We start from the raw sequence: 24,574 nt of genomic DNA on the forward strand, positions 1-24,574 counted from the left end.
AGACATTTACATGCTAGATGCGCTAAAGATTCATATGTTCCTTCATGCTTCAACCACCATTCCCGGGTGTGACTAGTTCGGTCACAGAGACTCCCTTGTGACTGTCACCCGATGTGCTGAGACTACCTCTGAGCTTGTTTTCTGTCAGCTTGGGACCCCAGAACTCTGTCTTGTTGAACCAGACATACTGGCCAGCTGCAACACAGACCCAGGGTCTGAACCACATCCCCAAAGCTGCAGGCTTTAACTGAAAACCACTCAGCGGGTACTCCTGTCTCCAATACCCAGCTCCAATGGGATCCAAACCCCAAATAAATCCATTTTACTCTGTTCAGTCACAAATTTAATTCATGCATTTTTTTTTTTTAACGAGCATCATCAGCATGGAAGCATGTCTTCTGGAATGGTGGCTAAAGCATGAAGGGGCATACAAATGTTTAGCATATCTGGCACATAAATACCTTGCAATGTCTGATACAAAAATGCCATGCAAATACCTGTTCTAACTTTCTGGTGACACTGTAAATAAGACTGCAGTATTATCTCCTGTATATGTAAACAAACTTGTTTGCTTAGCTGAATAAGAAGTAGGACTGAGTGGACTTGTAGACTCTCAAGTTTTACACGGTTGTGGTTTTGACTGCAGTTATGTAAGAAAAAAATCTACATTTGTAAGTTGCACTTTCACGACAGATTGCACTACAGTAACTTGTATGAGGTGAATTGAAAAATACTATTATCATTTTTACAGTGCAAATATTTGTAATAAAAATATACATTGATTTCAATTACAACACAGAATACTATATATATATGAAAATGTAGAAAAACATCCAAAATAATAAATTTCAATTGCTATTCTATTTAACAGTGCGATTAAAAATGTGATTAATCGCGATTAATTTTTTTGAGTTAATTGCCTGAGTTAACTGCGATTAATCGACAGCTTTTTTCATAGCCCTTATCTGATCTGCATTCAGTTTTAAATTAGTCTGTTCAGTGAAGAAAATTAAGTGAGGAACCAAATTAGGTTAAACTTTCTGTCAGAGCATTTTTGTGTATCAAGCTTCAGTTCAGGATAGATCAGAATGGTGGACAAAGCCTCTAAGCTATCAGTTTAAGATCATATCTGCATGCCACAGAACTTTATATTCAAATAATTAAAATAGCCACTTGAAATGTAGTAATGTAGCCACTGACATGGTGATCAAATATGTCCTTTGGTTTGGAAATATTTAAGTCTCATTGCCTTTAACATAACCATTCTTTTTTATTCATTCATCCCAGCCACTAATCTGTATTGTTACAAGCACAGGGTCAATAATATTACACATCACTTATTCTTATTGTCATCCTCATAGTATCGCTGTTTCATAGCCCTGTATTTTCTGAGATAATACAAGGCCTCTAGCTCTTTTATAACAAATTCTCCGCGACTAATTAGTTGCTTAATTTTTTCTGGATCTTTCACATCCTTATTTTTTAGGAAAGCTGCCTTCAAACGGCTTCTAAAGTAGTCTGCTCCTTTGGGATATTCCCTTCCAAGGTACAGCAGCTTTAAAAACAAAAACAAATATTTTAGAACTTGGCACTATGTGGCAAAAATGTTTTTATCTAGTTAAGCAAAAGTACTAATGGCATTCAAGACACTTACATTTTTGTAAAGATTCAGCACTTCACCTCTTAAAGGACTGGCCATTTTTCATATTTCACTGAACATAGCCACTTAATTCTTGTGTGATTATTTACCTGAAGAATAATCAGTTTGATATTAGCCACACACTGAACTAACAAGTGACTGCACTTTAACCATTTATGGTATGATATTACTTACACTAATGTCCAAAATACCTCTTGAATTGAGTTTTCCTTAACTTTTGCTTTCCTGAATTAGCATAAGTGCACTTATAATTTAATGAAGACAGATCTTATTTTAAGCAAAGTTGCAATCAATTCTGAAAATAAATAATAATTCAATGTATAGTCCCTAGTTCTAGCTTGCTAGCTTCCAACATTAGCATTTTTTATAATTCCCTGTGTTAATATCTAATTTATATTGCAAGTAAGTGGTGTATCCTCCACCTCAATTAGATTGTTGGTCTTTCAAGTACTGTAGCCCTGTCAATTCTGAGATGAAGCAAAAAGTGGCTTGTTTTGCGTCTGGAAGTAAGATATTGTTACTATAGAAACCAAGCAATTGAGATTCAAAAGTGGAAACAACTGAGATAGAAGAACTTTTCTGCAGTGACTTCTAAGTTCTTTTATACTCTGCTTTTCCTTAGTTTCTAGTCACAGCTGATCTGGTATTTGTAATTAGAAAGTAGCTGAACATGAGGTCAGCAAGCTGTATGTTCTGAGTTTAACTCTTGTAGCAAGACTGCACTTGAATCCTGGAAAGATTTCTATGAAGAGTAGAGACCCAAGAAAAGGACAGTGTGACAGGGTCGGGCCAGATGGCTATAGGAGAGTAATAGAAGGCAGATATATTAGCCCCAGGCTAAGTAGGTCCCTTTTACCTGGGTAAGGTAACAGGGAAGGTTCCAGAAAAATCAGGAACCTTCTGGAGACAATTAAGACAGCATGATTAGAACACCTACAGCTAAACAAGAAGCTGCTAGAATCAATTAAGGCAGGCTAATCAGGGCACCTGGGTTTTAAAAAGGAGCTCACTTCAGTTTGTGGTGTGCGTGTGAGGAGCTGGGAGCAAGAACGCGGACTGTTGGAGGACTGAGGTGTACAAGCATTATCAGACACCAGGAGGAAGGTCCTATGGTGAGGACAAAGAAGGTGTTGGGAGGAGGCCATGGGGAAGTAGCCCACGGAGTTGTAGCTGTCGCACAGCTGTTCCAGGAGGTGCTCTAGACAGCTGCAGTCCCCAGGGCCCTGGGCTGGAACCTGGAGTAGAGGGCGGGCCCGGGTTCCCCCAAATCCTCCCAACTCCTGGTCAGACACAGGAGGAGTCGACCTGGACTGTGAATTCAGAAAAACGGCCAAGCTGAGGGCTGCTGCGAAGCTCCAAGGCAAGCAAATCCACCAATAAGCGAAAGACCCACCAAGGTATAGCAGGAACTTTGTCACAACTGGTGTCAGAAGTGGCATCTGGTGTCCACAGTGCGGCGGAAGAAGGAGGGTGTTTGGAAGCGAAAAAAAAAAAAAAAGAAAGAAAGAGGATCTATTTTTTTCACCACAATGGAGGAGGTAGTGTGGGCACTGATAGAAGCCACGGCTGCCCAGCAGGAGGCTACTCGTGTCCAGGCAGCCTCCCAACAGCAGGCAGTGCGCTGCAGCAAGAGACTAATCGCCTGCTGATGGATCAGGCTGCTCAAGACCGGGCTATGTGCGGGAATTGGTAAACGAGGTAAAGGCCCTTACAGAGCTGAACCGCGGCCATGATGGGACACAGATCATGCAGGCCAGCAACTGGCTGCAGAAAATGACGCAGGAAGATAATGTAGCGGCATACCTCCTGGCCTTTGAGAGGACAGCACTGCGGGAGGCTTGGCCCCGAGAACAGTGGTCTGGCATCCTCCTCCATTCCTGTGTGGGGAGGCCCAGAAGGCCTACTATGATTTGCCTGAAGAGGCTGTGGCAGACTACCCCCAGCTGAAAGCAGACATCCTGGCCAGATCTGGGGTAACTACCACAGTGCGGGCTCAGCGATATCATGAGTGGAGGTACCAGGAAAACAAAACCTCCCAGTTCCAATAATATGACCTCATCCATCTCGCACGAAAGTGGTTACGAACTGAGACCCAGAGTCCAGAGGAGATACTAGAGGTTCTGGTCATCGACCGGTACATGAGAGGACTACCGCCAAACCTTCGCGCCTGGGTAAGCCAGAACAAACCCTCCACCTACGACAAGGTTGTCATGCTGGTAGAAAGGCGAAGGACGGCGAGGGAGCTGACCTGACCAGATAAGGAAGAAGCACCCCGGGTTAAACTAGCAGCACCAAGACCTACAGCTCGGGTGACTGGGCCACCAGGAGAACCAGGTGGAAAAAGAGAGGGGCTGAAGGCCCACCAGAAGCCACAAAGAGTCGGAGCACTGAGGGGGAAAAGAATCGTGATCTTAGACTACCCAAACCAAGAGACCGGGGAATGCCTAGGGCTCCATACAGATGTTACGCCTGTGGGGAGTGGGGACACATAGCTGCACAGTGTCCCAATGCCGAGGAGCTTATGCAGTGTAACCTAGGGAACTGGGCAGACCCATGCTCCCTAATCCACCTTGTGGGGGGTCTCACTAACCCCACATATGTACACTAGACCAGTGAAGCTAAAGGGGGTAGAGACCACAACACTGGTTGATTCGGGGAGTGCTATCATGCTTGTCTCGGGGAAGCTCGTGAAGCGTAGTCAGCTGCTGTGGGCTAAGCGTAAGGGGATAACATGCGTTCATGGGACAGTTGGTTATTACCCCACCATCCCAGTAAAAATCGAGATTCAGGAGAACACTACTGAGATAGCAGCAGGTGTAGTCCCTAAACTCCCATACCCAGTGCACATAGGGAGGGGCTTCCCAGGGTTTGGAGACTTACTCCCAGGAGGGGAATTAGAAAAAGAGGGAAGCCCTGAAAGTAGTGAGGCATCCACAGTAGACTGTCAACCCCCAACCTTCTCTCCACTCAGATTTGTTCTCCACTCCCAGACAGCGTAGAAAGACGAAAAGGGAAAGAAGGGCAGCTAAGGCCTTGGGAACCCAAATACTGGCCCAAAGCCAGAGGGTCGCTCTCGTAGGTAGGCAGACCCAAGCAGCTGAAAAGGAGGCCACCCAGAAGGGAGAAGCACCCGAGTCTGACCCACACCCACACCCTGAACCAGTAAAGGCAATAGAGACTGGCCCCCTAGATCTCAGGCAGATTAGCCCCAGGAGAGGAAATTCTGGACAGGACCAGGCTGAAGACCCAAGGTACCACAACATTAGGAAGGAGGTGACCGAAATAGATGGGGTCCCCGTGGAAGGGAAAACCCAGCGACCAGGACCCTACTTCATAATGAAGAAGAATCTCCTATACCAGGTTGCACCAGTACAGGGGCAGACGGTACAGCAGATCCTAGTACCTCAAAAACACCAGAATGCTGTATTAAGTCTGGCCCATAGTCATCTTTTTGGGGGGCATTTGGGGGTAAAGAAGACCCTGGCACAGGTCCTGCGACGATTCTTCTGGCCTGGAGTACATGAAGTGCAGAGGTACTGTGCGTCCTGCCCGGAGTGTCAGCTGCACAGTCCCCGTCCTCACTTGAGGGCACCTTTAGTACCCCTTCTCATCATGGAGGTCCCCTTCGAGCGAATAGCCATGGATCTTGTGGGACCCCTGGAGAAGACAGCCCAGGGCCACCAATATATACTTGTCGTTCTGGATTATGCTACTCGCTACCCAGAAGCCGTCCCCCTGCGGAACACGGTGTCTAAAACGATAGCTGAAGAGTTGGTAGGGATCTCTGCCCGAGTGGGGCTACCAAAGGAGATACTAACAGACCAAGGTACCCCATTTATGTTGAAGCTAATGAAGGACCTCTGTACGCTGCTCCATATACATACCCTGAGAACTTCAGTCTATCATCCACAGACCGATGGGCTGGTAGAAAGGTTTAACCGAACCCTCAAGACAATGATAAGGAAAGTGGTAAGTCGAGACGGGAAGGATTGGGACACCCTACTACTCTACCTTATGTTTGCAATCTGGGAGGTACCTCAGGTCTCAACTGGATTTTCCCCCTTTGACTTATTATACGGACACCACCCCGTGGCATAATAGATATTGCAAAAGAAATCTGGGAAGAGGAACCCAATGAGGGGAGAAATATAATTGACCATGTGTTGCAGATGAGAGAACGGATAGCCCAGGTCACCCCTATTGTACGGGAACATTTGGAAAAGGCGCAGGAGGCCCAGCGAACCCATTACAATCACCAGGCAAAAGTCCGACAGTTCCAACCAGGGGATCGGGTGATGGTGTTGGTACCCATGGCAGAAAGCAAGCTTTTGGCACAATGGCATGGGCCCTATGAGGTGATTGAAACCGTGGGGAAGTAACCTACAAGGTGTGGCAGCCAGGATGCCGAAAACAAGAATAAATTTATCACATTAACTTCTTAAAGCCTTGGCACCAAGGAGAGGCGTGTATAGTGGCCCAAGAGACCCCGATCCAGGGAAATAATATGCAGGAGCAGATCAGGATATCCACTGATCTGACACCAAACCAGAAGAAGGAGGTAACTGAGATGATCAACCGATACCAGGACTTGTTTTCAACCAAACCAGGCCAGACCACCGAAGCATATCACCACATTATCACAGACCCTGGGGCAAAGGTAACTTTAAGGCCCTATCGGGTCCCAGCAGCAAAAAGGGAGAAGATCAAGGCAGAGGTAAAAAGGATGTTGGAGCTGGGAGTCATCGAAGAGTCCCACAGTCAGTGGTCAAGCCCGATTGTGTTGGTGCCCAAACCCGATGGCACCACTAGGTTTTGTAATGACTTTCGCTGGGTGAATGAGATATCCAAATTCGATGCATACCTCATACCCCGTATCGATGAGTTAGTTGACTGCCTGGGCAATGCCTGATTTTTGACCACCCTTGATTTAACAAAGGGATTCTGGCAGATTCCCCTTGCCAAAAATGCGAAAGAAAAGACGGCATTCTCTACACCAGAGGGTCTGTTTCAATATACTGTTCTTCCTTTTGGACTGCATGGGACACCTGCCACCTTCCAGCGTCTTATGGACAAGCTCCTACGGCCCCATACCAGTTATGCAGCGGCATACTTGGATGATTATTCACACCCCAGACTGGGAAACCCACTTAGGAAAGGTGGAAGTGTTTCTGAACACGCTAAGACAGGCTGACCTCACAGCCAACCCAGTCAAGTGTGCTATAGGGCTAGCCGAGGCTAAATACCTTGGCTACACTGTAGGAAGGGGCATGGTCAAGCCCCAAATAAACAAACTAGAGGCTATCCAAAATTGGCCCCGGCCAAATCGGAAAAAGCAAGTCCGGGCATTCCTGGGTGTGGTGGGGTACTACCGATGATTTAGTCCCCATTTTGCTACCAGAGCGAGTCCCCTGACAGACATGATAAAAGCCCGGGGTCCAGACATGGTGAAATGGACAGATGCCACAGAGAAAGCATTCATGGATCTAAAGACAGCCCTCTGCAGTAACCCCGTGCTTATAGGCCCAGACTTCAACAAAGAATTCATTTTACAAACAGATGCATCTGAAGTAGGATTGGGAGCTGTCCAATTGCAGATGGTCAGAGATGAAGAACACCCAAACCCAATCCAATACCTCAGCAGGAAACTCCTCCCGAGAGAGCAGAAGTATGCTGTGGTTGAAAGAGAGTGCCTAGCTGTGAAATGGGCCAGGGAAACACTATGTTATTACCTTCTGGGATGACGGTTTACCCTTGTGACCGACCATGCACCCCTCCAGTGGATGCAGCGAAATAAAGAGAAGAACGCAAGGGTGACCAGATGGTTCCTGTCCCTACAACCTTTCCAATTCACCATACAACACCGGGCTGGAAGCCAAACTGGCAATGCAGATGGCTTGTCACGGGTTTTAAAAAGGAGCTCACTTCAGTTTGTGGTGTGCGTGTGAGGAGCTGGGAGCAAGAGGCACTAGGAGCTGAGAGTGAGAACGCGGACTGTTGGAGGACTGAGGTGTACAAGCATTATCAGACACCAGGAGGAAGGTCCTATGGTGAGGATAAAGAAGGTGTTGGGAGGAGGCCATGGGGAAGTAGCCCAGGGAGTTGTTGCTGTCGCACAGCTGTTCCAGGGGGCACTCTAGACAGCTGCAGTCCACAGGGCCCTGGGCTGGAACCCGGAGTAGAGGGCGAGCCTGGGTTCCCCCCAAATCTTCCCAATTCCTGGTCAGACACAGGAGGAGTCGACCTGGACTGTGAATTCAGAAAAACGGCCAAGCTGAAGGCTGCTGTGAAGCTCCAAGGCAAGCAAATCCGCCAATAAGCACAAGACCCACCAAGGTAGAGCAGGAACTTTGTCACAACAGATTTCAAGCAGTCATTTAGCAGCACTGTCATTACTAAACTTTTTCAGCAACTAGTGAGTTGTATGGGGGCAGAGCCAACACAGCCACCTTATGTGTATTCAAGAAATAAATGATTGCAGGATTCATTTTCCTATGCTTGACTTTATCCTCACACACAGACTCCATGTATTAGTTATAATATTTTATTATTAAGTGGAGGCTGGAGAATTTACCTTCTCAGGCTCAAAGTCTGTACAATTACTTTCAACCCAAAGATTTTGGAAAGTTCAGTAAAATGCCTGGGGCTCCTAGGTGTCACTACTACTACTACTACTACTACTACTAATGAAGAGAGTGATTTTCACAGATAAATTTCAGAAGTTTCAAGTAATGCTTCTTTTAAAAAGTTAGTCCTCTGAGCATAAGTGCCTTTCACATGTTTAAGAATAAAAAATATTTCAAAAATATCATACTGCGTACAGTACATTTTCTCATTCTGTTTTTTGCACTATGCTCTGAGCTGTGGATGTTGAGTTACATGCTGAAGCCCAAGACCCACATTTGGCTTGAAAGAATGTTCAGACTCAGCATCCCTTCCCACCAAGCAGGGCTTGAGAGAACTGTAGTGCGTGGTTCAGACTTAATTCAGATCCCGTAACAATATTGCTAAAGCATTTAAAAAAAAAGTCAGATCATTTCAGAATATTGCTAATGTAATAAACAGGAAAAAAAATATGAGAATTGAATCAGTGTTCATCCTAAAAGCACTAAGTTGCCTAAACTACTTTTTTATATAATCTTTAAATTCCAAATCCTAGCACTATAAAGTTATTTATTAAATCTTGCTTCTAAACCTCTGGCTGTAACCTGACTTACAAGGCCATCTCAACTAAAGAGAAGCATCAGTGTTGACTCACTCAGGTGTTATCAGTGTTAAAACATGTGACAGCAGAATGACATTGCTATAAAGGAAGTGTTTTCACTCCTTAGCACAGGGGTGGACAAGCTTTTTGGCCCCAGGGCCACATCTGGGTGGGGAAATTGTATGCAGGGCCATGAATGTAGGGCTGGGGGTTGAGGTGCGGGAGGGGGTTGAGGTGCGGCTTGTGCAGGAAGGGGCTCAGGAGGGGTGCGGCAGGGGGTTGGGGTGTGGCAGGGGGCTCAACACAGGGGGCTAGGGGGCTCAGGGCAGGGAGGAGGGGTTCAGGGTGCAGGCTCTGGCCTGGCGCCATTTCCCTTGAGCGGCTCTAAAGCGGCAGCAGCACACAGCAGTGCTAAGGCAGGCCCTCTGCCTGCCCTGGCCCTGGAAGTGGCCAGTATGTCTGGCAGTGGCTCCTGGGGATGGGATGGAGCAGGCAGCTCCACCGTGCGCTGCTATCACCTGCGGGTACCACCCCCGAAGCTCTCATTGGCCGAGGTTCCGGCCAATGGGAGCTGTGAGGAGAGGGGGGCGGTGCCTGCAGCTGATGGCAGCACACAGAGCCCTCTGTGCCCCCCTCCCCGCCCCCCGGGGCTGCAGGGATGTGGTGCCGGCCACTTCCAGAAGCGGCACACGGACAGGGCAGGCACAGAGCCTGCCTTAGCCCTGCTGCGCCATGGGGCTGGCAATCCCGTGGATTGGACTGAAAGCCTTGATGGGCTGGATCTGGCCAGTGGCCTGTAGTTTGCCCTCCCCTGACTTAGCACGAGACATCTAGGCTTTATTAAGCACATGCTATCCATACAAGTGCTGGGTATCTGTGCCATTAGCATAGCACTCAGTTAGCAGGTGAAGTGCCTTTAGTAGAGTAGAACCTCAGAGTTACAAACTGACCGGTTAACCACACACCTCATTTGGAACTGGAAGTACACAATGAGGCAGCAGCGGAGACCAAAGAACAAAAAAGCAAACAGTAGAGTACTGTGATAAATGCAAACTACTAAAAAAAATAAAGGGAAAACAGCATATTTCTTCTGCATAGTAATGTTTCAAAGTTCTATTAACTCAATGTTCCATTGTAAACTTTTGAAAGAACTATGAAGTATTGTTCAGAAATTATGAACATTTCAGAGTTACAAACAACCTCCACTCCCAAGGTGCTCATAACCCTGAGGTTCTACTGTACCTTTAGTAACTTGGCACTATGTGAATGTAGACAGTGTTGTGACCATGAGTAGGCCTCACTGATGTTAAAGACTGAACTGATTAGATGGGGCAATTAATATAGTAGGTCTTCCTTGAACTCCTGAACTTCTTTAAAAAGGGAATGAGTAGAAGGAGGTACTGTTTTAATAGCATCACTGCTTTAGTGTGGAAAGTCAAGGTGGGAGGCCTTCCCCTAGATCAGGGGTTCTCAAACTGAGGGTTGCAAGGTTATTACATGCGGGGTCATGAGCTGTCAACCTCCACCCTAAACCCTGCTTTGCCTTATAAAATTTATAAGATGGGGGTCCCACTCAGAGGCTTGATATGTGGAAGGGGTCACCGGTACAAAAGTTTGAGAACCACTGCCCTAGATAAACTATTTCACAAGACATAGAAAAAAATCTTAACTAGCACAATTTGGTCTCTGTGATGGCAGTCTCTGCAGGGGGGCTAACTGACAGGGAAAATGAATTACCCTCTTCTCAACTGAGCTAGTGTCTCCATGATGAAGTTGAAGCCCATTGGTGGGGTGTTTGCACTGCTGCTGCCTCTACCTTTTCTGTGGAGAGAGGACTTCAGTCTCCTCAGCTGTCAGACACCTTTCACAAGCAATCTAAACACCATAAAAAAACCCCAAATATTAACACTGGAGAGTGGGGAGGGGATAATATGTTGACAATTTGTATAATTAAATTATGATATAACAAGTGGGGCATGTATAAACCCACATACTTCAAGGAAGCAGTTCCACCAATACAAGGGATGACAATACCCCAGTGAGCCCATTCTGAGAGTCTCAGCTCTACCCTTTGTTTTTACTGAGGAGGTAGATAAGCGGAGTTTATGTGACTTACTCTGAGGGCCATTTTGTATGAAAAGGGAGTCTCTGTCTAGTCCATTGCCCTGCTGGCTCATAAGAAAAGCATGGCTAGGTAGAACTGATAAACACACATAGTAAAAAAAAAAAAAATTGAGCCTCTAGCAGATCACATTTTCCAGCTTTTCTTCACAGACAAGGGCTAGAAACTCCCTTCCCCCCAAACAAAGCTGAGATTCTTACATAAACACATGCTTTCAGGAGCTGGAGCTTTAAGAAATACCTAAAAGTGTCTGCAAAAAAAAAAAAAAAAGAGTACTTGTGGCACCTTAGAGACTAACCAATTTATCTGAGCATGAGCTTTTGTGAGCTACAGCTCACTTCATCGGATGCATACCGCGGAAACTGCAGCAGACTTTATATACACACAGAGATCATGAAACAATACCTCCTCCCACCCGTTTCATGATCTCTGTGTGTATATAAAGTCTGCTGCAGTTTCCGCGGTATGCATCCGATGAAGTGAGCTGTAGCTCACAAAAGCTCATGCTCAGATAAATTGGTTAGTCTCTAAGGTGCCACAAGTACTCCTTTTCTTTTTGCGAATACAGACTAACACGGCTGTTACTCTGAAACCTAAAAGTGTCTGAGACCGAAGATAAAAATCGCAGGAGTTGGCAACACCATGCATATCTGTCATGAGAACCTTAGGGTTGGCTATAAACTCTTGAATTGGATTATCAGCCTGGTGGTGGGAGCAGCACAGGGCTGCATGTGGGTTTGCACAGAACCCAGCACAATGGTGTTGGATATCCCCATTATCAGCAGCAATACAGTCATTTAAAGGTATGTCTACACTGCACATTAAGCCCAGGATCTCACTCAAGTTTGAGCCCACACCCCACTTCTTTCTATGCACACATCAGTCTGATTTGGGTCAGCAAATACTCAGGACCCAAACCTAAGATCCTATTCACGGGGGAAAAAGAAAAGGAGTACTTGTGGCACCTTAGAGACTAACAAATGTATTTGAGCATAAGCTTTCGTGAGCTACAGTTCAAATAAATTTGTTGGTCTCTAAGGTGCCACAAGTACTCCTTTTCTTTTTGCGGATACAGACTAACACGGCTGCTATTCTGAAACCTATTTACAGGGGGGTGGACTCAAAGCCGAAGTCCTACTAAGCCTCCAGTCCAAGCCCTGTAAGTTTGCAGTGTGGACGCAGGTCAAGCTGCAGATCCAAGTGGGAAGGTCTGTGCAGGGCAGTATGGACGGGTTAGCTGGGGTGGAGGGACCCAGGCTGAGCAACTGAAAAGCCAGGTCCCGCCCCAGCGCGGGCTCGGGAACAGCCCAGACCCCACAGAAAGAGCCAGGTTTTCACTGCAGCCCAGACCTGCCCCGCGGGCTCACCAGCCCCACCCGCTCCCTTGCCTGGCCTAGGGGGCCCCTGGCGATGATGGTGGGGGAGTTGCTCTCAGTGCAGCACCCACATGCCCCCTCCCAAGCGTGGGGCAAGCCGCTGCTCCCCTGGCCGCCCTCCCCGGGGTTAAGGCACCTGGGCGCCGGGACACAGCCATGGCGTCAGGGCAGCGCCCCGCCGCACGGGCTCCACCCGGGTCCCAGAGAGCGGGGGGGCGGGGTATGGGGCGGAAAGGGGGGGATCTGTACCTCTCCACCGGCCCTGACGCAAAGCCAGCTGCGCACGCTTTACGGCACCTCCTGCCGGCCGTAAAGCGGCACCGACCCCCCGCCCCGGCAGAGTGAGAAAGTCACGAGCGAGTCCCCTCCCCCGGGGTGGCCGCGTGAGTTAAGCGTGTGGACGTCTACTGCGGCTGCGCGAGGATGTAGGGGGTGGGGTGGGGGGTTGTCAGGGAGTCGGGAGCGGCTGCGCGAGAGCTCCGCGTGGGCGGGACTAGTCGTCTAGGTAACGAAGGGGCGGGAGGGTAAACAGTGTCTCACGCCGGGCTGGGGGACGCGTCGAGATGGTGAGAGCGGGGCGGGGGGAGGGGCCGCCCCAGGAAGGGCCCGGCCATGGGGTTGTTGGGGGTGGGGGGTAAGTCGCTCCCCTCCCCCAGCCCGGGTAGGCAGTCTCCCCCCCCGCCCCCCCCCGGCTCCAAGTTCCCGTCCGCTCCGAGCCCCGGGGTGCGCGGGGGACTGGGGCTCGGCCTGTCCCCTCAAGCGCTGCTGAGCGGCCTGGCGCCGCCGTAGGGTCCCTGGGCGGACGGGGTTCAGCTCCCCCCTCCCCCCACGCCAGCCTCTGAGCCTTTAGCATCGCGGCTTCCGCCTCTCACCCAGCCTGGCGGGGACCCCGGCTCCTGCCCCTGCCCCTAGCACACCGGAGATGAACGGGGCAGGGGAGGCGAGCTGGTTGCTTTCGTCTCTTGCAGGGGCGCTGGGACAATTTGCAGAGTGGGGATGCTGAGAGTCATTGAACCAAGCTGTAACCCCTGTATGCAAGGGAAGCCGCTTCAAGCCACCCAAAGCACCCCTAGCTCCAGCACCTACTATCCCTTTCCTTTACGTTGAGGGTAAGGGTTACTGGGCCAGTCGTAGGGTTAAACAGAATCAATCTGGTAAACAGGAGGGAGGTGAGTGCCCCTAATCACGGAACAGGTAGAAGGCACTAGGCAGAGAGGGCATTCAAATGTCTCCCACAAGAGGAGATTTCAGCCTTCTGCAGCCCCATCAGTTCTGCTGGGACGACCAGCAAAAGTGCCCATCTGGTACTGATCATGGTGGTGGTTTTTTGCAATGTGGACCTTTATCCTCTGAGTCTAGGAACTGGACTGAGACCATCAAAGCATTTCACACAGGCCAGTAATCTGGAAATCCTATTCAGTCACTGCCAATCTGGGTTTGACTTCAAAAGGTAATCTGGAGGAGACAGGCACTTTGAGCCAGATCCTCAAAAGTATTGAAGCTCCCCAAATCAATAGAAGATAGGAGTTTATTTATCATTGAGGATCTGAGCCTTTATTCCACCCTGATTAATCCAGTTTTTTATGTTGTAGGAAATCCCTGGGATATTTTAGCATGAAACTCAGTTTGCATTCCTGTAAACTTCACCTTCACACCTTACCAAAACCATTCCACCACAATAGACAGTTTCTTCTACTCCCCTAGAGGAGCCCTTTATTCCTTCCCCAGGTATCCATTTCTGACCATGTTTACCTCCTTGTTCTCTGGCTTTTCCACTCAACTGGCCGCTTCTACATTCCACCTCTGTTTTCTGTGTAAATTTTCAAAATAATGCATTAAAAATTTAGCCAATCAATGTCCATACACGTTAATATTAACTAGCTATGTCCTACACATTGCACTGAAAATGTAACCATTTGGTACATGATGCAGTGTCATGTAGGGATTGAGTGTTGAGATACTTTAGTTTCTATTCTTTGCTCTGACTTCTTCTTAGCGTATGTGCAATGTGTTTCAGGTGGCATGTGACCAGGATTCATCACCGAATTTGATCTGGTTGGATCATTAGTTTTCCAGGGCTGGGCTGAGTACTGATGGGGAGTGCAACGTGAACGCTGATCCGTGTAACTCCTTGTGTTACTTTTGGAAAAGTCCCTAAGTGTCTTTATACTTCAGGTTTCAGAGTAGCAGCCATGTTAGCCTATATCCTCAAAAAAGTCATGAATACTTGTGGCACCTTAGAGACTAACAAATTTATTTGAGCATAAGCTTTCATGGGCTACAGCCCACTTCATCAGATGCGTAGAATGGAACAGAAAGTAAGAAGATATATATACATACAGAGAACATGACAAGGTGGAAGTTGCCATACCAACTCTAAGAGGCTAATTAATTAAGATGAGCTATTATCAGCAGGAGAAAAAAAAACTTTTGTAGTGATAATCAAGATGACCCATTTCAGACAGTTGACAAGAAGGTGTGAGGATACTGAACATGGGGAAATAGATTCAATTTGTGTAATGACCCAGCCACTCCCAGTCTCTATTCAAGCCCAAGTTAATGGTATCTAGTTTGCAATTAATTCTAGTTCAGCAGTTTCTTGTTGGAGTCCGTTCTTGAAGCTTTTCTGTTGCAAAATTGCCACCTTTAAGTCTGTTACTGAGTGACCAGAGAGGTTGAAGCGTTCTCCTTCTGGTTTTTGAATGTTATGATTCCTGATGTCAGATTTGTCAGATGTGCAGGTGTGGATGGCAGATGTGCAGGTGCCTGATGTCAGATTTGTGCAGATGTGCAGGTGAACGAGCCCCTGATGGCGTGGCTGATGTGTTTAGGTCCTATGATGGTGTCACTTGTATAGATAAGTGGACAGAGTTGGCATTGGGCTTCGTTGCAAGGATAGGTTCCTGGGTTAGTGTTTTTGTTGTGTGGTTGCTGGTGAGTATTTGCTTCAGGTTGGGGGGCTGTCTGTAAGCGAGGACTGGCCTGTCTCCCAAGATCTGTGAGAATGATGGGTCATCCTTCAGGATAGGTTGTAGATCCTTGATGATGCTTTGGAGAGGTTTTAGTTGGGGGCTGAAGGTGACGGCTAGTGGAGTTCTGTTATTTTCTTTGTTGGGCCTGTCCTGTAGTTAAAAACAAATTGACAGAGCCAGAAGAGTACCCAGAAGTCACCTACTACAGGACAGGCCCAACAAAGAAAATAACGGAACGCCACTAGCCATCACCTTCAGCCCCCAACTAAAACCTCTCCAAAGCATCATCAAAGATCTACAAGCTATCCAGAAAGACGATCCCTCACTCTCACGGATCTTGGGAGACAGACCAGTCTTCACTTACAGACAGCCCCCCAACCTGAAGCAAATACTCACCAGCAACCACACACCAAAAACACTAACCCAGGAACCTATCCTTGCAACAAAGCCCAATGCCAACTCTGTCCACATATCTATCCAAGTGACACCATCATAGACCTAATCACATCAGCCACGCCATCAGGCACTCATTCACCTGCACATCTACCAATGTGATATATGCCATCATGTGCCAGCAATGCCCCTCTGCCATGTACATTGGCCAAACCGGACAGTCTCTATGCAAAAGAATAAATCGACATGTCTCTGACATGCATTGACTTTTAATGGAGAAATTAGAATGGATGTGCTGCCACAACCTTAACTACAGTATATTGCTATGAAATGTGGCGATGGTCTGTTAATACCACTAAAAACAATGAAATTGTGTAATACTGGTGGTTCTCCCTTTCCCCGGTATTAAAGCTCATTGGTTATTCCCCTCTCCCCATATTACAGTTTGTTCATATTATCTGTTATCAATGGCTAAACTTTGAAATGAAATATACTTACCTATCTGATTTTAAGAAGTGCAACTACTAAGTAAATTAATTATTCCTTATAGTTTGTTTAGGTACTGTAATCTCTGACTCTTTCTCTCTTCTTTTTCTCTGAACTTTTAGGGTCCAAAAAAGAAAACAAAGGTAGGTAGGTAGATTTATAGATATATCAGATAGATGTAGATATAACAGCAAAGATACAATCTAGCTCAAACACAGTTGGTTGTACTCAGTGGTGTTCATTTACATAGCTGGAAATAACATTCTCCTCACTTAGGAAATTACAGGGTGAAATTCTACGGCTTGTGTTATAGAATCATAGAAATGTAGATCTTGAGAGGCCATCAAGTCTAGGCCCCTGCACTGAGGCAAGACCAGTTAAATCTAAACAAGTGTTTCTCCAACTTGTTCTTAACCTCCAGTGCTGGGGATTCCAGAGCCTCCCTGAGAAGCCTATTTGAGAGCTTAACTACCCTTATAATTAAAAAGTTTTTCCTAATATCTAACTTAAATCTCCTTCACTGCAGTTTAAGGCCATTACTACTTGTCCTACGTACATTGGACATGGAGAACAATTGAGCACCATCCTCTTTATCACCCCACAACATGTTTGAAGACTGTTATCAGTGGTCGTCCGTTCCCCCCCCCCCCCCGCCCTGTCTTTCTTTTCTCAAGACTAAACATGCACAGGTTTTTTAACCTTTCCTTTGAAGTCAGGATTTTTAAACCTTTATCATTTTTGTAGCTCTCCTCTGGACTCTCTCCAGTTTTTCTCATCTTTCTTACAGTGTAGTGCCCAAAACTGGACACAGTACTCCAGCTAAGGTCTCACCAGAGCTGAGTAGAGAGGAACAGTTACCTCCCTTGTCTGACATATAACAACACTTCTGTTAATACACCCCAAAATATTAGCCTTTTTTTTTTTTTGCAGCTGCACCACATTGTTGACTCATATTCAGTTTGTGATCCTCTATAACCCCCAGATCCTTTTCAGCAGTACTAGCCAACAACTCTCTTTTGTAGTTATGCATTTGATTTTTCCTTCCTCAAAGAAGGACTTTGCACTTGTCTTTATTGAATTTCACCTTGTCGCTTTTAATCTCTAATTTTATCAAGGTCATTTTTGTTTTCTAATCCTGTCTTCTCAAGTGCTTGCAATGACTCCAAACTTGGTGTCATCTGCAGATTTCATATGCATACTCTCTCCACTCCATTATCCAAATCATTAATGAAAATATTGACTAGTACCAGACCCAGTACTGGGCTCCTATGCAGAAGGTCAGACTAGATGGCTCACAGTCCCTTCTGGAATTAGTCTGCAAAATAGTATAATGGTTTTGCAGGTTTTGGCGGGGGGGGGGGGGCGAGTGGGTGGAGGGAGGAGAAGGTTAAAACATACTGTCTGGTCAAATTTGGTGCAAAAGTTAGATTTTGTAAAAACAAGCCTTTACAAAACCTGAGACAAAAATTTCCATTTTTAAAAATTCCTGTATATTTTTTAAAATTTACAAAATACAAACATGTTCTCCTGTAGCATTTGGTAGGTCACACATTGCAACACTGGACTAAAGCATGAGAATCTGAAAAGAAAATTGATTAGAATATGATTGTAAACAAGTGAAACTGACTAGTCTGTTTTCATCTTCCATGCTGAGAGATAGAGAGAAAAGTCAACAAATGACATACGGTAAAAAGTAAGTTAGATATATAAAATTATTTCAGCTTTAATATCCTAAGGCCCTCATCCTGCAGTCAAACTCATGAGCATACCTTTCATATCTGTATCTAAAGATCTCATTGTGGCAGAACTTTGCAGATGAATGCTTGAGTAACACCTGATGGGATGCACTCTTGCCTTAGTAGGTCGTAACTAAGGCTACAATTTAGTCATGGGTATTTTTGGTAAAAGTCATGGACAGGTCACGGGCAATAAACAAAAATGCACAGCCTGTGACCTGTCCATGACTTATACTAAAAATACCTGTGATTAAATCTTGGGGGGAGGGCTGTGGGGTGTTGGAGGGGGCACTGCTGGGAAGGGGACATCTGTGAGGGCCCACTGCTGGGGTGGGTGCGCTCAGGGCCAGCGGCACCACTGCCCAGAGGGCCACAGACTACGGCTGCTCCAGCCGGCCGGGGAATGCTGCCAGGGGGCCACAGACCGTGGATGCTCCAGCTGGCCGCCCAGGGACTGCTACTGGGGGCCGCCAGAGCAGCAGCTGGTGTGGCTGTCCCCGGGGCCGCTCCAGCAGTGGCTGGTGTGGCTGTTCCCCGGGTAACTGGAGCCCTGGCTCTGAAGCCAGCTACTTGGGCAGTCCTGGGGTCAGCCACACTGGCTGCTGCAGAAGTCACAGAGGTTGCGGAAAGTCATGGAATCCATGACTTCCGCAACCTCCATGGCAGACATGGAGCCCTAGTCATAACTACATTGTTATCAGTAGAGTTACTGTCTCTTTTTGCAGCAGTAAATTTGGCCTAATGTTTTGTTCAAGTTTCATAACAAGTCTTGTAACTAAGTTTCAGTTTATACATTTGATTTAAGTTTTCATTTGTTTTTTTGCCATACAAGGTTCAAAACATTTTGTCATTTTGGCTGGCAATACAGAACGGAATAGCTTCCCTGATATTTCTGTTAGCTGACAATACGCTAATCACCTTGGAAATAACACAATTCAAAACACATCTTTTACTATTGAATGAAAAGGGTCCGCCTGGATAATCTGGAAGCTCTTCATAAAAATGGTTTGTCTAAGATAATATTTACCAGAAATATCACTATTACCAAAATGGGACAAAAGTAGTAATGAGAAGCCTTCCATTATATCACACTATTTATTTACAAGAGTTTGGCCTTCTGCCTCTCTCTCCCCACCTTCCTTTTGGTTCTCCTGCACTTGATTCTTTATTGCCTTGCATTTCGTGGAGTCATTTACATCTTTGCAAAATAGCTTTAAAATTTGACTGTTCTGGACTGATAGTGTTCTGGACTGACGTTACATGCACTTCCCACTCAGTCTGTATAGGTGCAAGTGGCAAGATAGTGGAGAACAGTTTCTCTGTCTCTGCCTTTACATCCTAGCTCTCACTTTTATGGTGGTGATATTCAACTCTGCATGTCAACATGTCTCCTCTGTTTCAAACAAATGAACATATGGTTTCATCTCATCTGGCTTTAGCTAAGTGTCTCAAAGACAAAGATGCATCTTTTGGTCAATCAGGAAGTACATCTTCAAATGCAGCTCAGACACCTTCTTTGACTTGGATGTTTCTTTTTGTCTGTTGTCCGTAACTTTGGATTCAAGCTTAATTCTGAACTCTTCTCCCATATCTTCTGCATCTGCAAATCCATCACTGTCGGCACAATACTGCCTTATTCTACCTCTGCTAAAATCCCTGTCCATAATAATATCATCTTTTTCTTTGACTACTGTAACTCTCTTCTCTTTGGTTTCTCCAAGTCCCAGTACTGCTGATTACAGCATTTGTGGAATACCACTGCTTATCTTCTAACACACACAAAGAAGAATGTACATGTCACAACAAACAACTCTGCTGGCTCTGTGCTGATTGTGCAATTCAGTACAATATTATCGTCCTTGGATTTTTTTTTTTTTATCTCATGGCTCATTCTCATTCTCTTCATCTCCCCTCTTGGTCTAATACTAGCCCTCTCTATTCTATCATGTTCTGGCCATTACTACAGCAAGAACCACTTTCTTCTTTTCAACTTTTGCCATCTAAATCAGCCTCCCTTTATACTGCTAACTCATCAGCTCTATCTGCGTTCATATATCACACATCTTCATGTATGTGTGTTCAGCACCTAGCACAGCATGGCCTTGATCCTGAGTGAGGACTCTGCTTGTAGCTTGTTTATAATTTATTATTTATATTGTATAATCTTTTATGAACATCTCTCTTCTCCCTTGTAATCTCTCCCTCCTCTACTATTATTTATCTGTTAACTTTCTAATTATTATTTGGATTCTGTAAAACATTTTTGGATACATGTATGAAAAATTTATACAGAACCAAGTTGTGCATAGGGCTGTCATATGATTGCAGTCAATGAGAACCTTGTCTGAATAAACATTGAGTAAAAACTGACATATTAACTAAATTATTAATTAACTAATACATTAACTAATGTATTGACTCATTTATTTATTATTTAATTAACTAATACATTAACTAATGGATTAACCAAAATAGCCTGTGCTCTTGATCCTCCTCATATGTATAGTTACTAGATCAAATGCTATCTAGAATTCTATTCTACCTATTCTACTCTAAAGGATAGAATTTGATCTAGTAACTATACATATGAGGAAGATCAAGAGCACAGGCTATTTTAGTTAATACATTAATAGTTTAATATTTTTCCTTTTAAATCTATTTATTTGAGATGGTATTGTGTGGTGATTTTGCTTATTCCTCACAGTATGGGTTAAACGATCCCCTTTGTGGACTCTGGCAGAAAAAAAAAAAGGAAAACAGGGCTCTGGGGAACCTATTTTTTGGAGGGCAGGAGGATACCAGTGGATTCTCAATTAAGTCTTCAGGCTGCTCTCAAGCTCTTAACACAAATATATGTTGCAGAGATCTTATAAGCTGAGTCACCAGTAGCAGCTGGTCCTTAATATGTAGTTAACTTCCCAATTAATTATTACGATACATAGATTTTTTTTCTAATACAGTGTATATAATGGGTCAAATTTTCCCATGTTATGTTGGTTCAAGTTGATTAAGGAGAATTTGGCCCAATATGTGTAGCTCTACTTTTCTTACTTATATGAATATTCTTATGTCAGTGGGGAAACCGGTGAAAGTTACAACAAATATATAGGTTTCAAAGTAGTAGCCATGTTAGTCTGTATCAGCAAAAAAAACCCAGGAGTACTTGTGGCACCTTAGAGACTAACAAATGTATTTGGTCATAAGCTTTCGTGGGCTAACCCCTTGTTCTTTTAACAAATATATAAATTCCCTGATTTAATCATCTCTAAATAGTGCTGTTATGTTAAAGGGCTGTTCCTGTGACTTTGTCTTGTCTGTGTATTCTTTAAATCAACATTCTTTCTGCTTGCTTTCAAAAGTGAAAAAATCTTTTGTTCTGTCATATGAGTGATATTTTAGTTTAAAACAAAAATCCAACTTTTAAATGCACTCACTTCATTAGTCTTGCTAACCACATTGCCCTGAGGATAGGGCTGGTTTAAACATTCAGCTATTTTTGTGGGTTACAAGAAAAATTTGTTTCCTTTACTGACATAATATCCTGTTCTTTTGTTATCTTTTGAACACAGATGTTGCTACATAAAAGACTGACAATATACTTTGAAATGCTACATTAAAGAAATAAAATGTGTAAAATAAATGTTGACATTTAGTCTCCTTTAATTTATTGCCCATGTTAAGTCTGGTGGAAGTGGAGGTCAAAAGAAACTTAGCAAAGCTGAACGACTGAGATTACAGAAAGAAGAAGAAGATAGAAGATTAATAGAGGAAGGTACAGTGCATTTCACTTATAGGAAATGTGATTACACCAAATCACTAATTAAATAGGCAGAGTGCAAATTATAATCATTAATGTTATCTAAATTCTGTTTAATCTCAGTAGGATGATTTACTTGTATTTCTCTGTTCTTAAGGCTGGCTTTAATGTTTTGGAAGGCCGTAAACAAGGATATTTTTTGAGACCCCACATATCCCCCTCACAATGTTCAACCTCCTTTTCTACATACTCTTTCCACTAGTTATTCCTCTCCCTGGCCCTCCACAAATGTTTGGAAAGTGTATGAGGGTGGGGGAGAGAATTACAATTTTTCTTAATCTCCCCTTCTGGTACTCCCAGCCAAATCAAGAACAAGTGGGTAGAGAGGTATGGGATCAGATATTTCCTCTTCTCCACATTTAGTAATCAGAAGGAATGAGAAGTTCAATGACTAAAACTTTGCTCAAAGTAGATCAATAGAGTACGCTGACTTTGAGCTTAACAGAGTACTGATCAGTGCATTCTGACAGCAACAGACACTCCATATTAATGTTAGGACAGTCTTTCAAAGAGGGATGAATTAAAGCATAGGCGGTATAGGCCTGTGCCTAGGGCTGCATCTCCTGTAGTCATGTAATCAGAATCTCAGCTGTCATTAAAAAAACCTATTTTTTGCCCTTATGGCTGAGAAGAAAATACTGAAATGTGATTCTAGTTTAGCTTATGTAATGACACCTGTCTGAACCTACAGAGACCTTGATACAATAACTTTGAGGCATGCGAAGTATCCCATGCATCTCATTGGGTTACTAACTCCAAGAGCTTGGGGAATCTGTCAACATCGCCTTAGCAGAGAATGATGTATATGGCAAGAGGAGATGAGCAAAGCAGGACCAGACCACCAAATCAGATATATTATAGCTACTGTAATGAGTATTGGGGGGCCTCTGGCTGCCACCTCTGCCTCTTAATGTGTAGGTGGGGAAAGGGAGGACTCCTGCTACTTCCTCTGCTGTTCTTGAGGGGGAAAAGGACTCTGTCTCTGCTTCTCTGGAATTGTAGGAGTGGCACATCTGCCCCCACAACTCCAAGGGTGGGTAAGGCCATGGGGAGATCTGTGTGCGTAGGGCTGTGGATTTAGTTTATCTGGCACTACTTCCAAACGTTATGGATCGAACCCATAATGGACACTGTAGATTGAACTCTTACTATCACAAGTTATTATAGTTATTTTGAAATAAAAATTTTGATCTGCTAGCTAGTTTTTAAAATAATGTATCTGTTTTTATTAATCAGGATGTACTTGTATTGCTGATAATAGATTTCTAATTCTTCAGAGGAAGCCCGTTTACGAGCTGAACAAGAAGAAGCAGAAAGACTCGAAAAGGAGAGAATTGTGCAAGAGGAGAGGGAAAGGCTTGAAGCAAAAGTTAGTTCGCAGCCATCATAATAAACAGCTGTTGCAAACTGCAATAGTCAGTTTCTAAACTTTATGCTAAAACATTGTTGATTTGTTATGAAAATGTGGGAATTTCTCTCCATTTCCTCAGAGTAGAGGAGGGAGTAGGGGGGGCCTTCCAGTATTCTTGGATCAAAACTAATAATGAAAACTTTAGCCATACCACTGCAAAATGTAAGAGCCACAAGTTTAGTACAGTAGGGCAATGAACTGGATCAGTAGCTAAATGAGTGACTTCCAAGGAAAGCCAAAGGTGCTTAAGAAAACGATGCTAAAGACTTGGTATGTGCCACAGTGTCCTCTAAGCCAGTAGTCACACAGTATGGTACAAAGAAGTGCTTATGTGGTAAAAGAAGATGTAAAAGCTTGGTCTTGCTTAGTTCTGATAATTAAAATCCTCATGGTAATCTTTGCATGAGTAGAGATATAACCTCTGCTCCTGTCCAAATTCCAATCTGAGTAAACAGTTCTTGTTTTTCTATAATTCCACATGTGTATTCTACTAGACATATTCATTTTCGCTCCTAAACTGTATGTAGTATTGTTTTGGGCTGTTACAAATTGTGGTATTTCATTCTAGAAATGGCTGCATTTTAGTGCAGATGTAAAATTGTTGTATTGATATATATACATGTATGTGATGTTGTAGTGTAAAGTTTTACTGGCAGAAATTTGGGATGACTTGCTCTGAATTGTGAAACTGTAGGTGAATTATGTAAGCCAACCCAAACTGGTGCCAATAAAAACACACTACTATGTATTCTATGTATAGCACATTTATCAGAATTTTTTTTAGAAATGTTTTAGCAAGTTTAACATTTTTTAATTGGTCTTTTTTTTTCATACCCCATCATCTGTAAAGCTGGATTGCCTTCATTGTTGTGAACCCAGTTAGCTAGGGCTCTGAGAAAAAAAAAAAGCCATGAACCAGTACATTTTAAAAACTTCTAAAAATTGCCCCCAACAGATTTCCATACACTAAAATGTCACAGTTTTAAGGTTTGATATCTTGGAACCTACCAAAGGCAACTGAAGTGTGTTCCATTGGAAAGCAGGAGTGGAGGGGTGCTCTTGGATCCAGTGATAATCACAGATCTCTTTAAAGCTGTTGGATGCGCCACACACTCTTCTACTAGGGTTGCCAACATCGTATTTAAAAAATAAGGGTCTGTTTTCTTAGCACCCCGCTCCACCCCTCCTCCTGATATTATTATTAATAATAATAATCAGTACTCACCTACATTCACCAGGGGTATTTCTTGCAACTGGGAATGTTGGCAGAGACTCTGTGAGTGGGGAGGCTACACCCCAGGAGTACGGACCCCTTGCCAGACAGAGCCCCTTCAGCAGAGCCTGTGCCGACAGACAGAGCCTGTGCAGGGAAAGCAGACGGGGCGGTGCTCAAGGACTGG

General features: G+C 44.6%; 2 protein-coding genes across 10 annotated transcripts in view; one reads left to right on the forward strand and one right to left on the reverse strand.

Moving 5' to 3' along the window:
* The window catches only part of LOC311519986 (GTPase KRas), a 101,295-nt gene that overhangs the window by 47,292 nt on the left and 29,429 nt on the right, over positions 1-24,574 (forward strand). For 2 of the 5 annotated variants that reach the window (XM_084627135.1, XM_084627137.1), the window contains exons 1-4: positions 12,904-12,925; positions 16,333-16,353; positions 21,628-21,718; positions 23,041-23,132. In XM_084627135.1, coding sequence (XP_084483261.1) covers positions 12,923-12,925; positions 16,333-16,353; positions 21,628-21,718; positions 23,041-23,132 — 207 coding nt within the window. In that variant the 5' untranslated portion in view covers positions 12,904-12,922. Of the gene's footprint in view, positions 1-12,900; positions 12,926-16,332; positions 16,354-21,627; positions 21,719-22,999; positions 23,179-24,574 lie in introns of those variants that run through there. The other 3 variants (XM_084627134.1, XM_084627136.1, XM_084627141.1) reach the window with 3 other exon arrangements.
* Positions 1,246-24,556, reverse strand: ETFRF1 (electron transfer flavoprotein regulatory factor 1). Of its 5 annotated transcripts, none has more exons than XM_084627207.1 (4): positions 12,609-12,743; positions 10,678-10,736; positions 1,655-1,749; positions 1,246-1,555 (listed from the first exon to the last, which is right to left on the reverse strand). In XM_084627207.1, the coding sequence occupies exons 3-4, from the start codon at positions 1,697-1,699 to the stop codon at positions 1,334-1,336; spliced, it is 267 nt and encodes an 88-aa protein (XP_084483333.1). In that variant the 5' UTR covers positions 1,700-1,749; positions 10,678-10,736; positions 12,609-12,743; the 3' UTR covers positions 1,246-1,333. The 5 variants fall into 5 exon arrangements, with proteins under 5 accessions (XP_084483333.1, XP_084483334.1, XP_084483336.1 ...); XM_084627208.1 differs by having other exon boundaries at positions 10,599-10,736; XM_084627210.1 differs by lacking the exons at positions 10,678-10,736; positions 12,609-12,743 and adding an exon at positions 24,404-24,556.

Source organism: Lepidochelys olivacea, assembly GCF_965140295.1.
Source record: "Lepidochelys olivacea isolate rLepOli2 genome assembly, chromosome: 1".
In the NCBI taxonomy this organism is placed as follows: domain Eukaryota; kingdom Metazoa; phylum Chordata; order Testudines; family Cheloniidae; genus Lepidochelys; species Lepidochelys olivacea.

What these genes read in the sequence shown, in the direction of transcription:
- ETFRF1 (XM_084627210.1), bottom strand. Translation starts at nt 1,699, where the DNA reads ATGGCCAGTCCTTTAAGAGGTGAAGTGCTGAATCTTTACAAAAAT. An exon ending in TGCTGAATCTTTACAAAAAT is followed by an intron (nt 1,556 to 1,654) that starts GTAAGTGTCTTG and finishes TTGTTTTTAAAG; the next exon opens with CTGCTGTACCTTGGAAGGGA.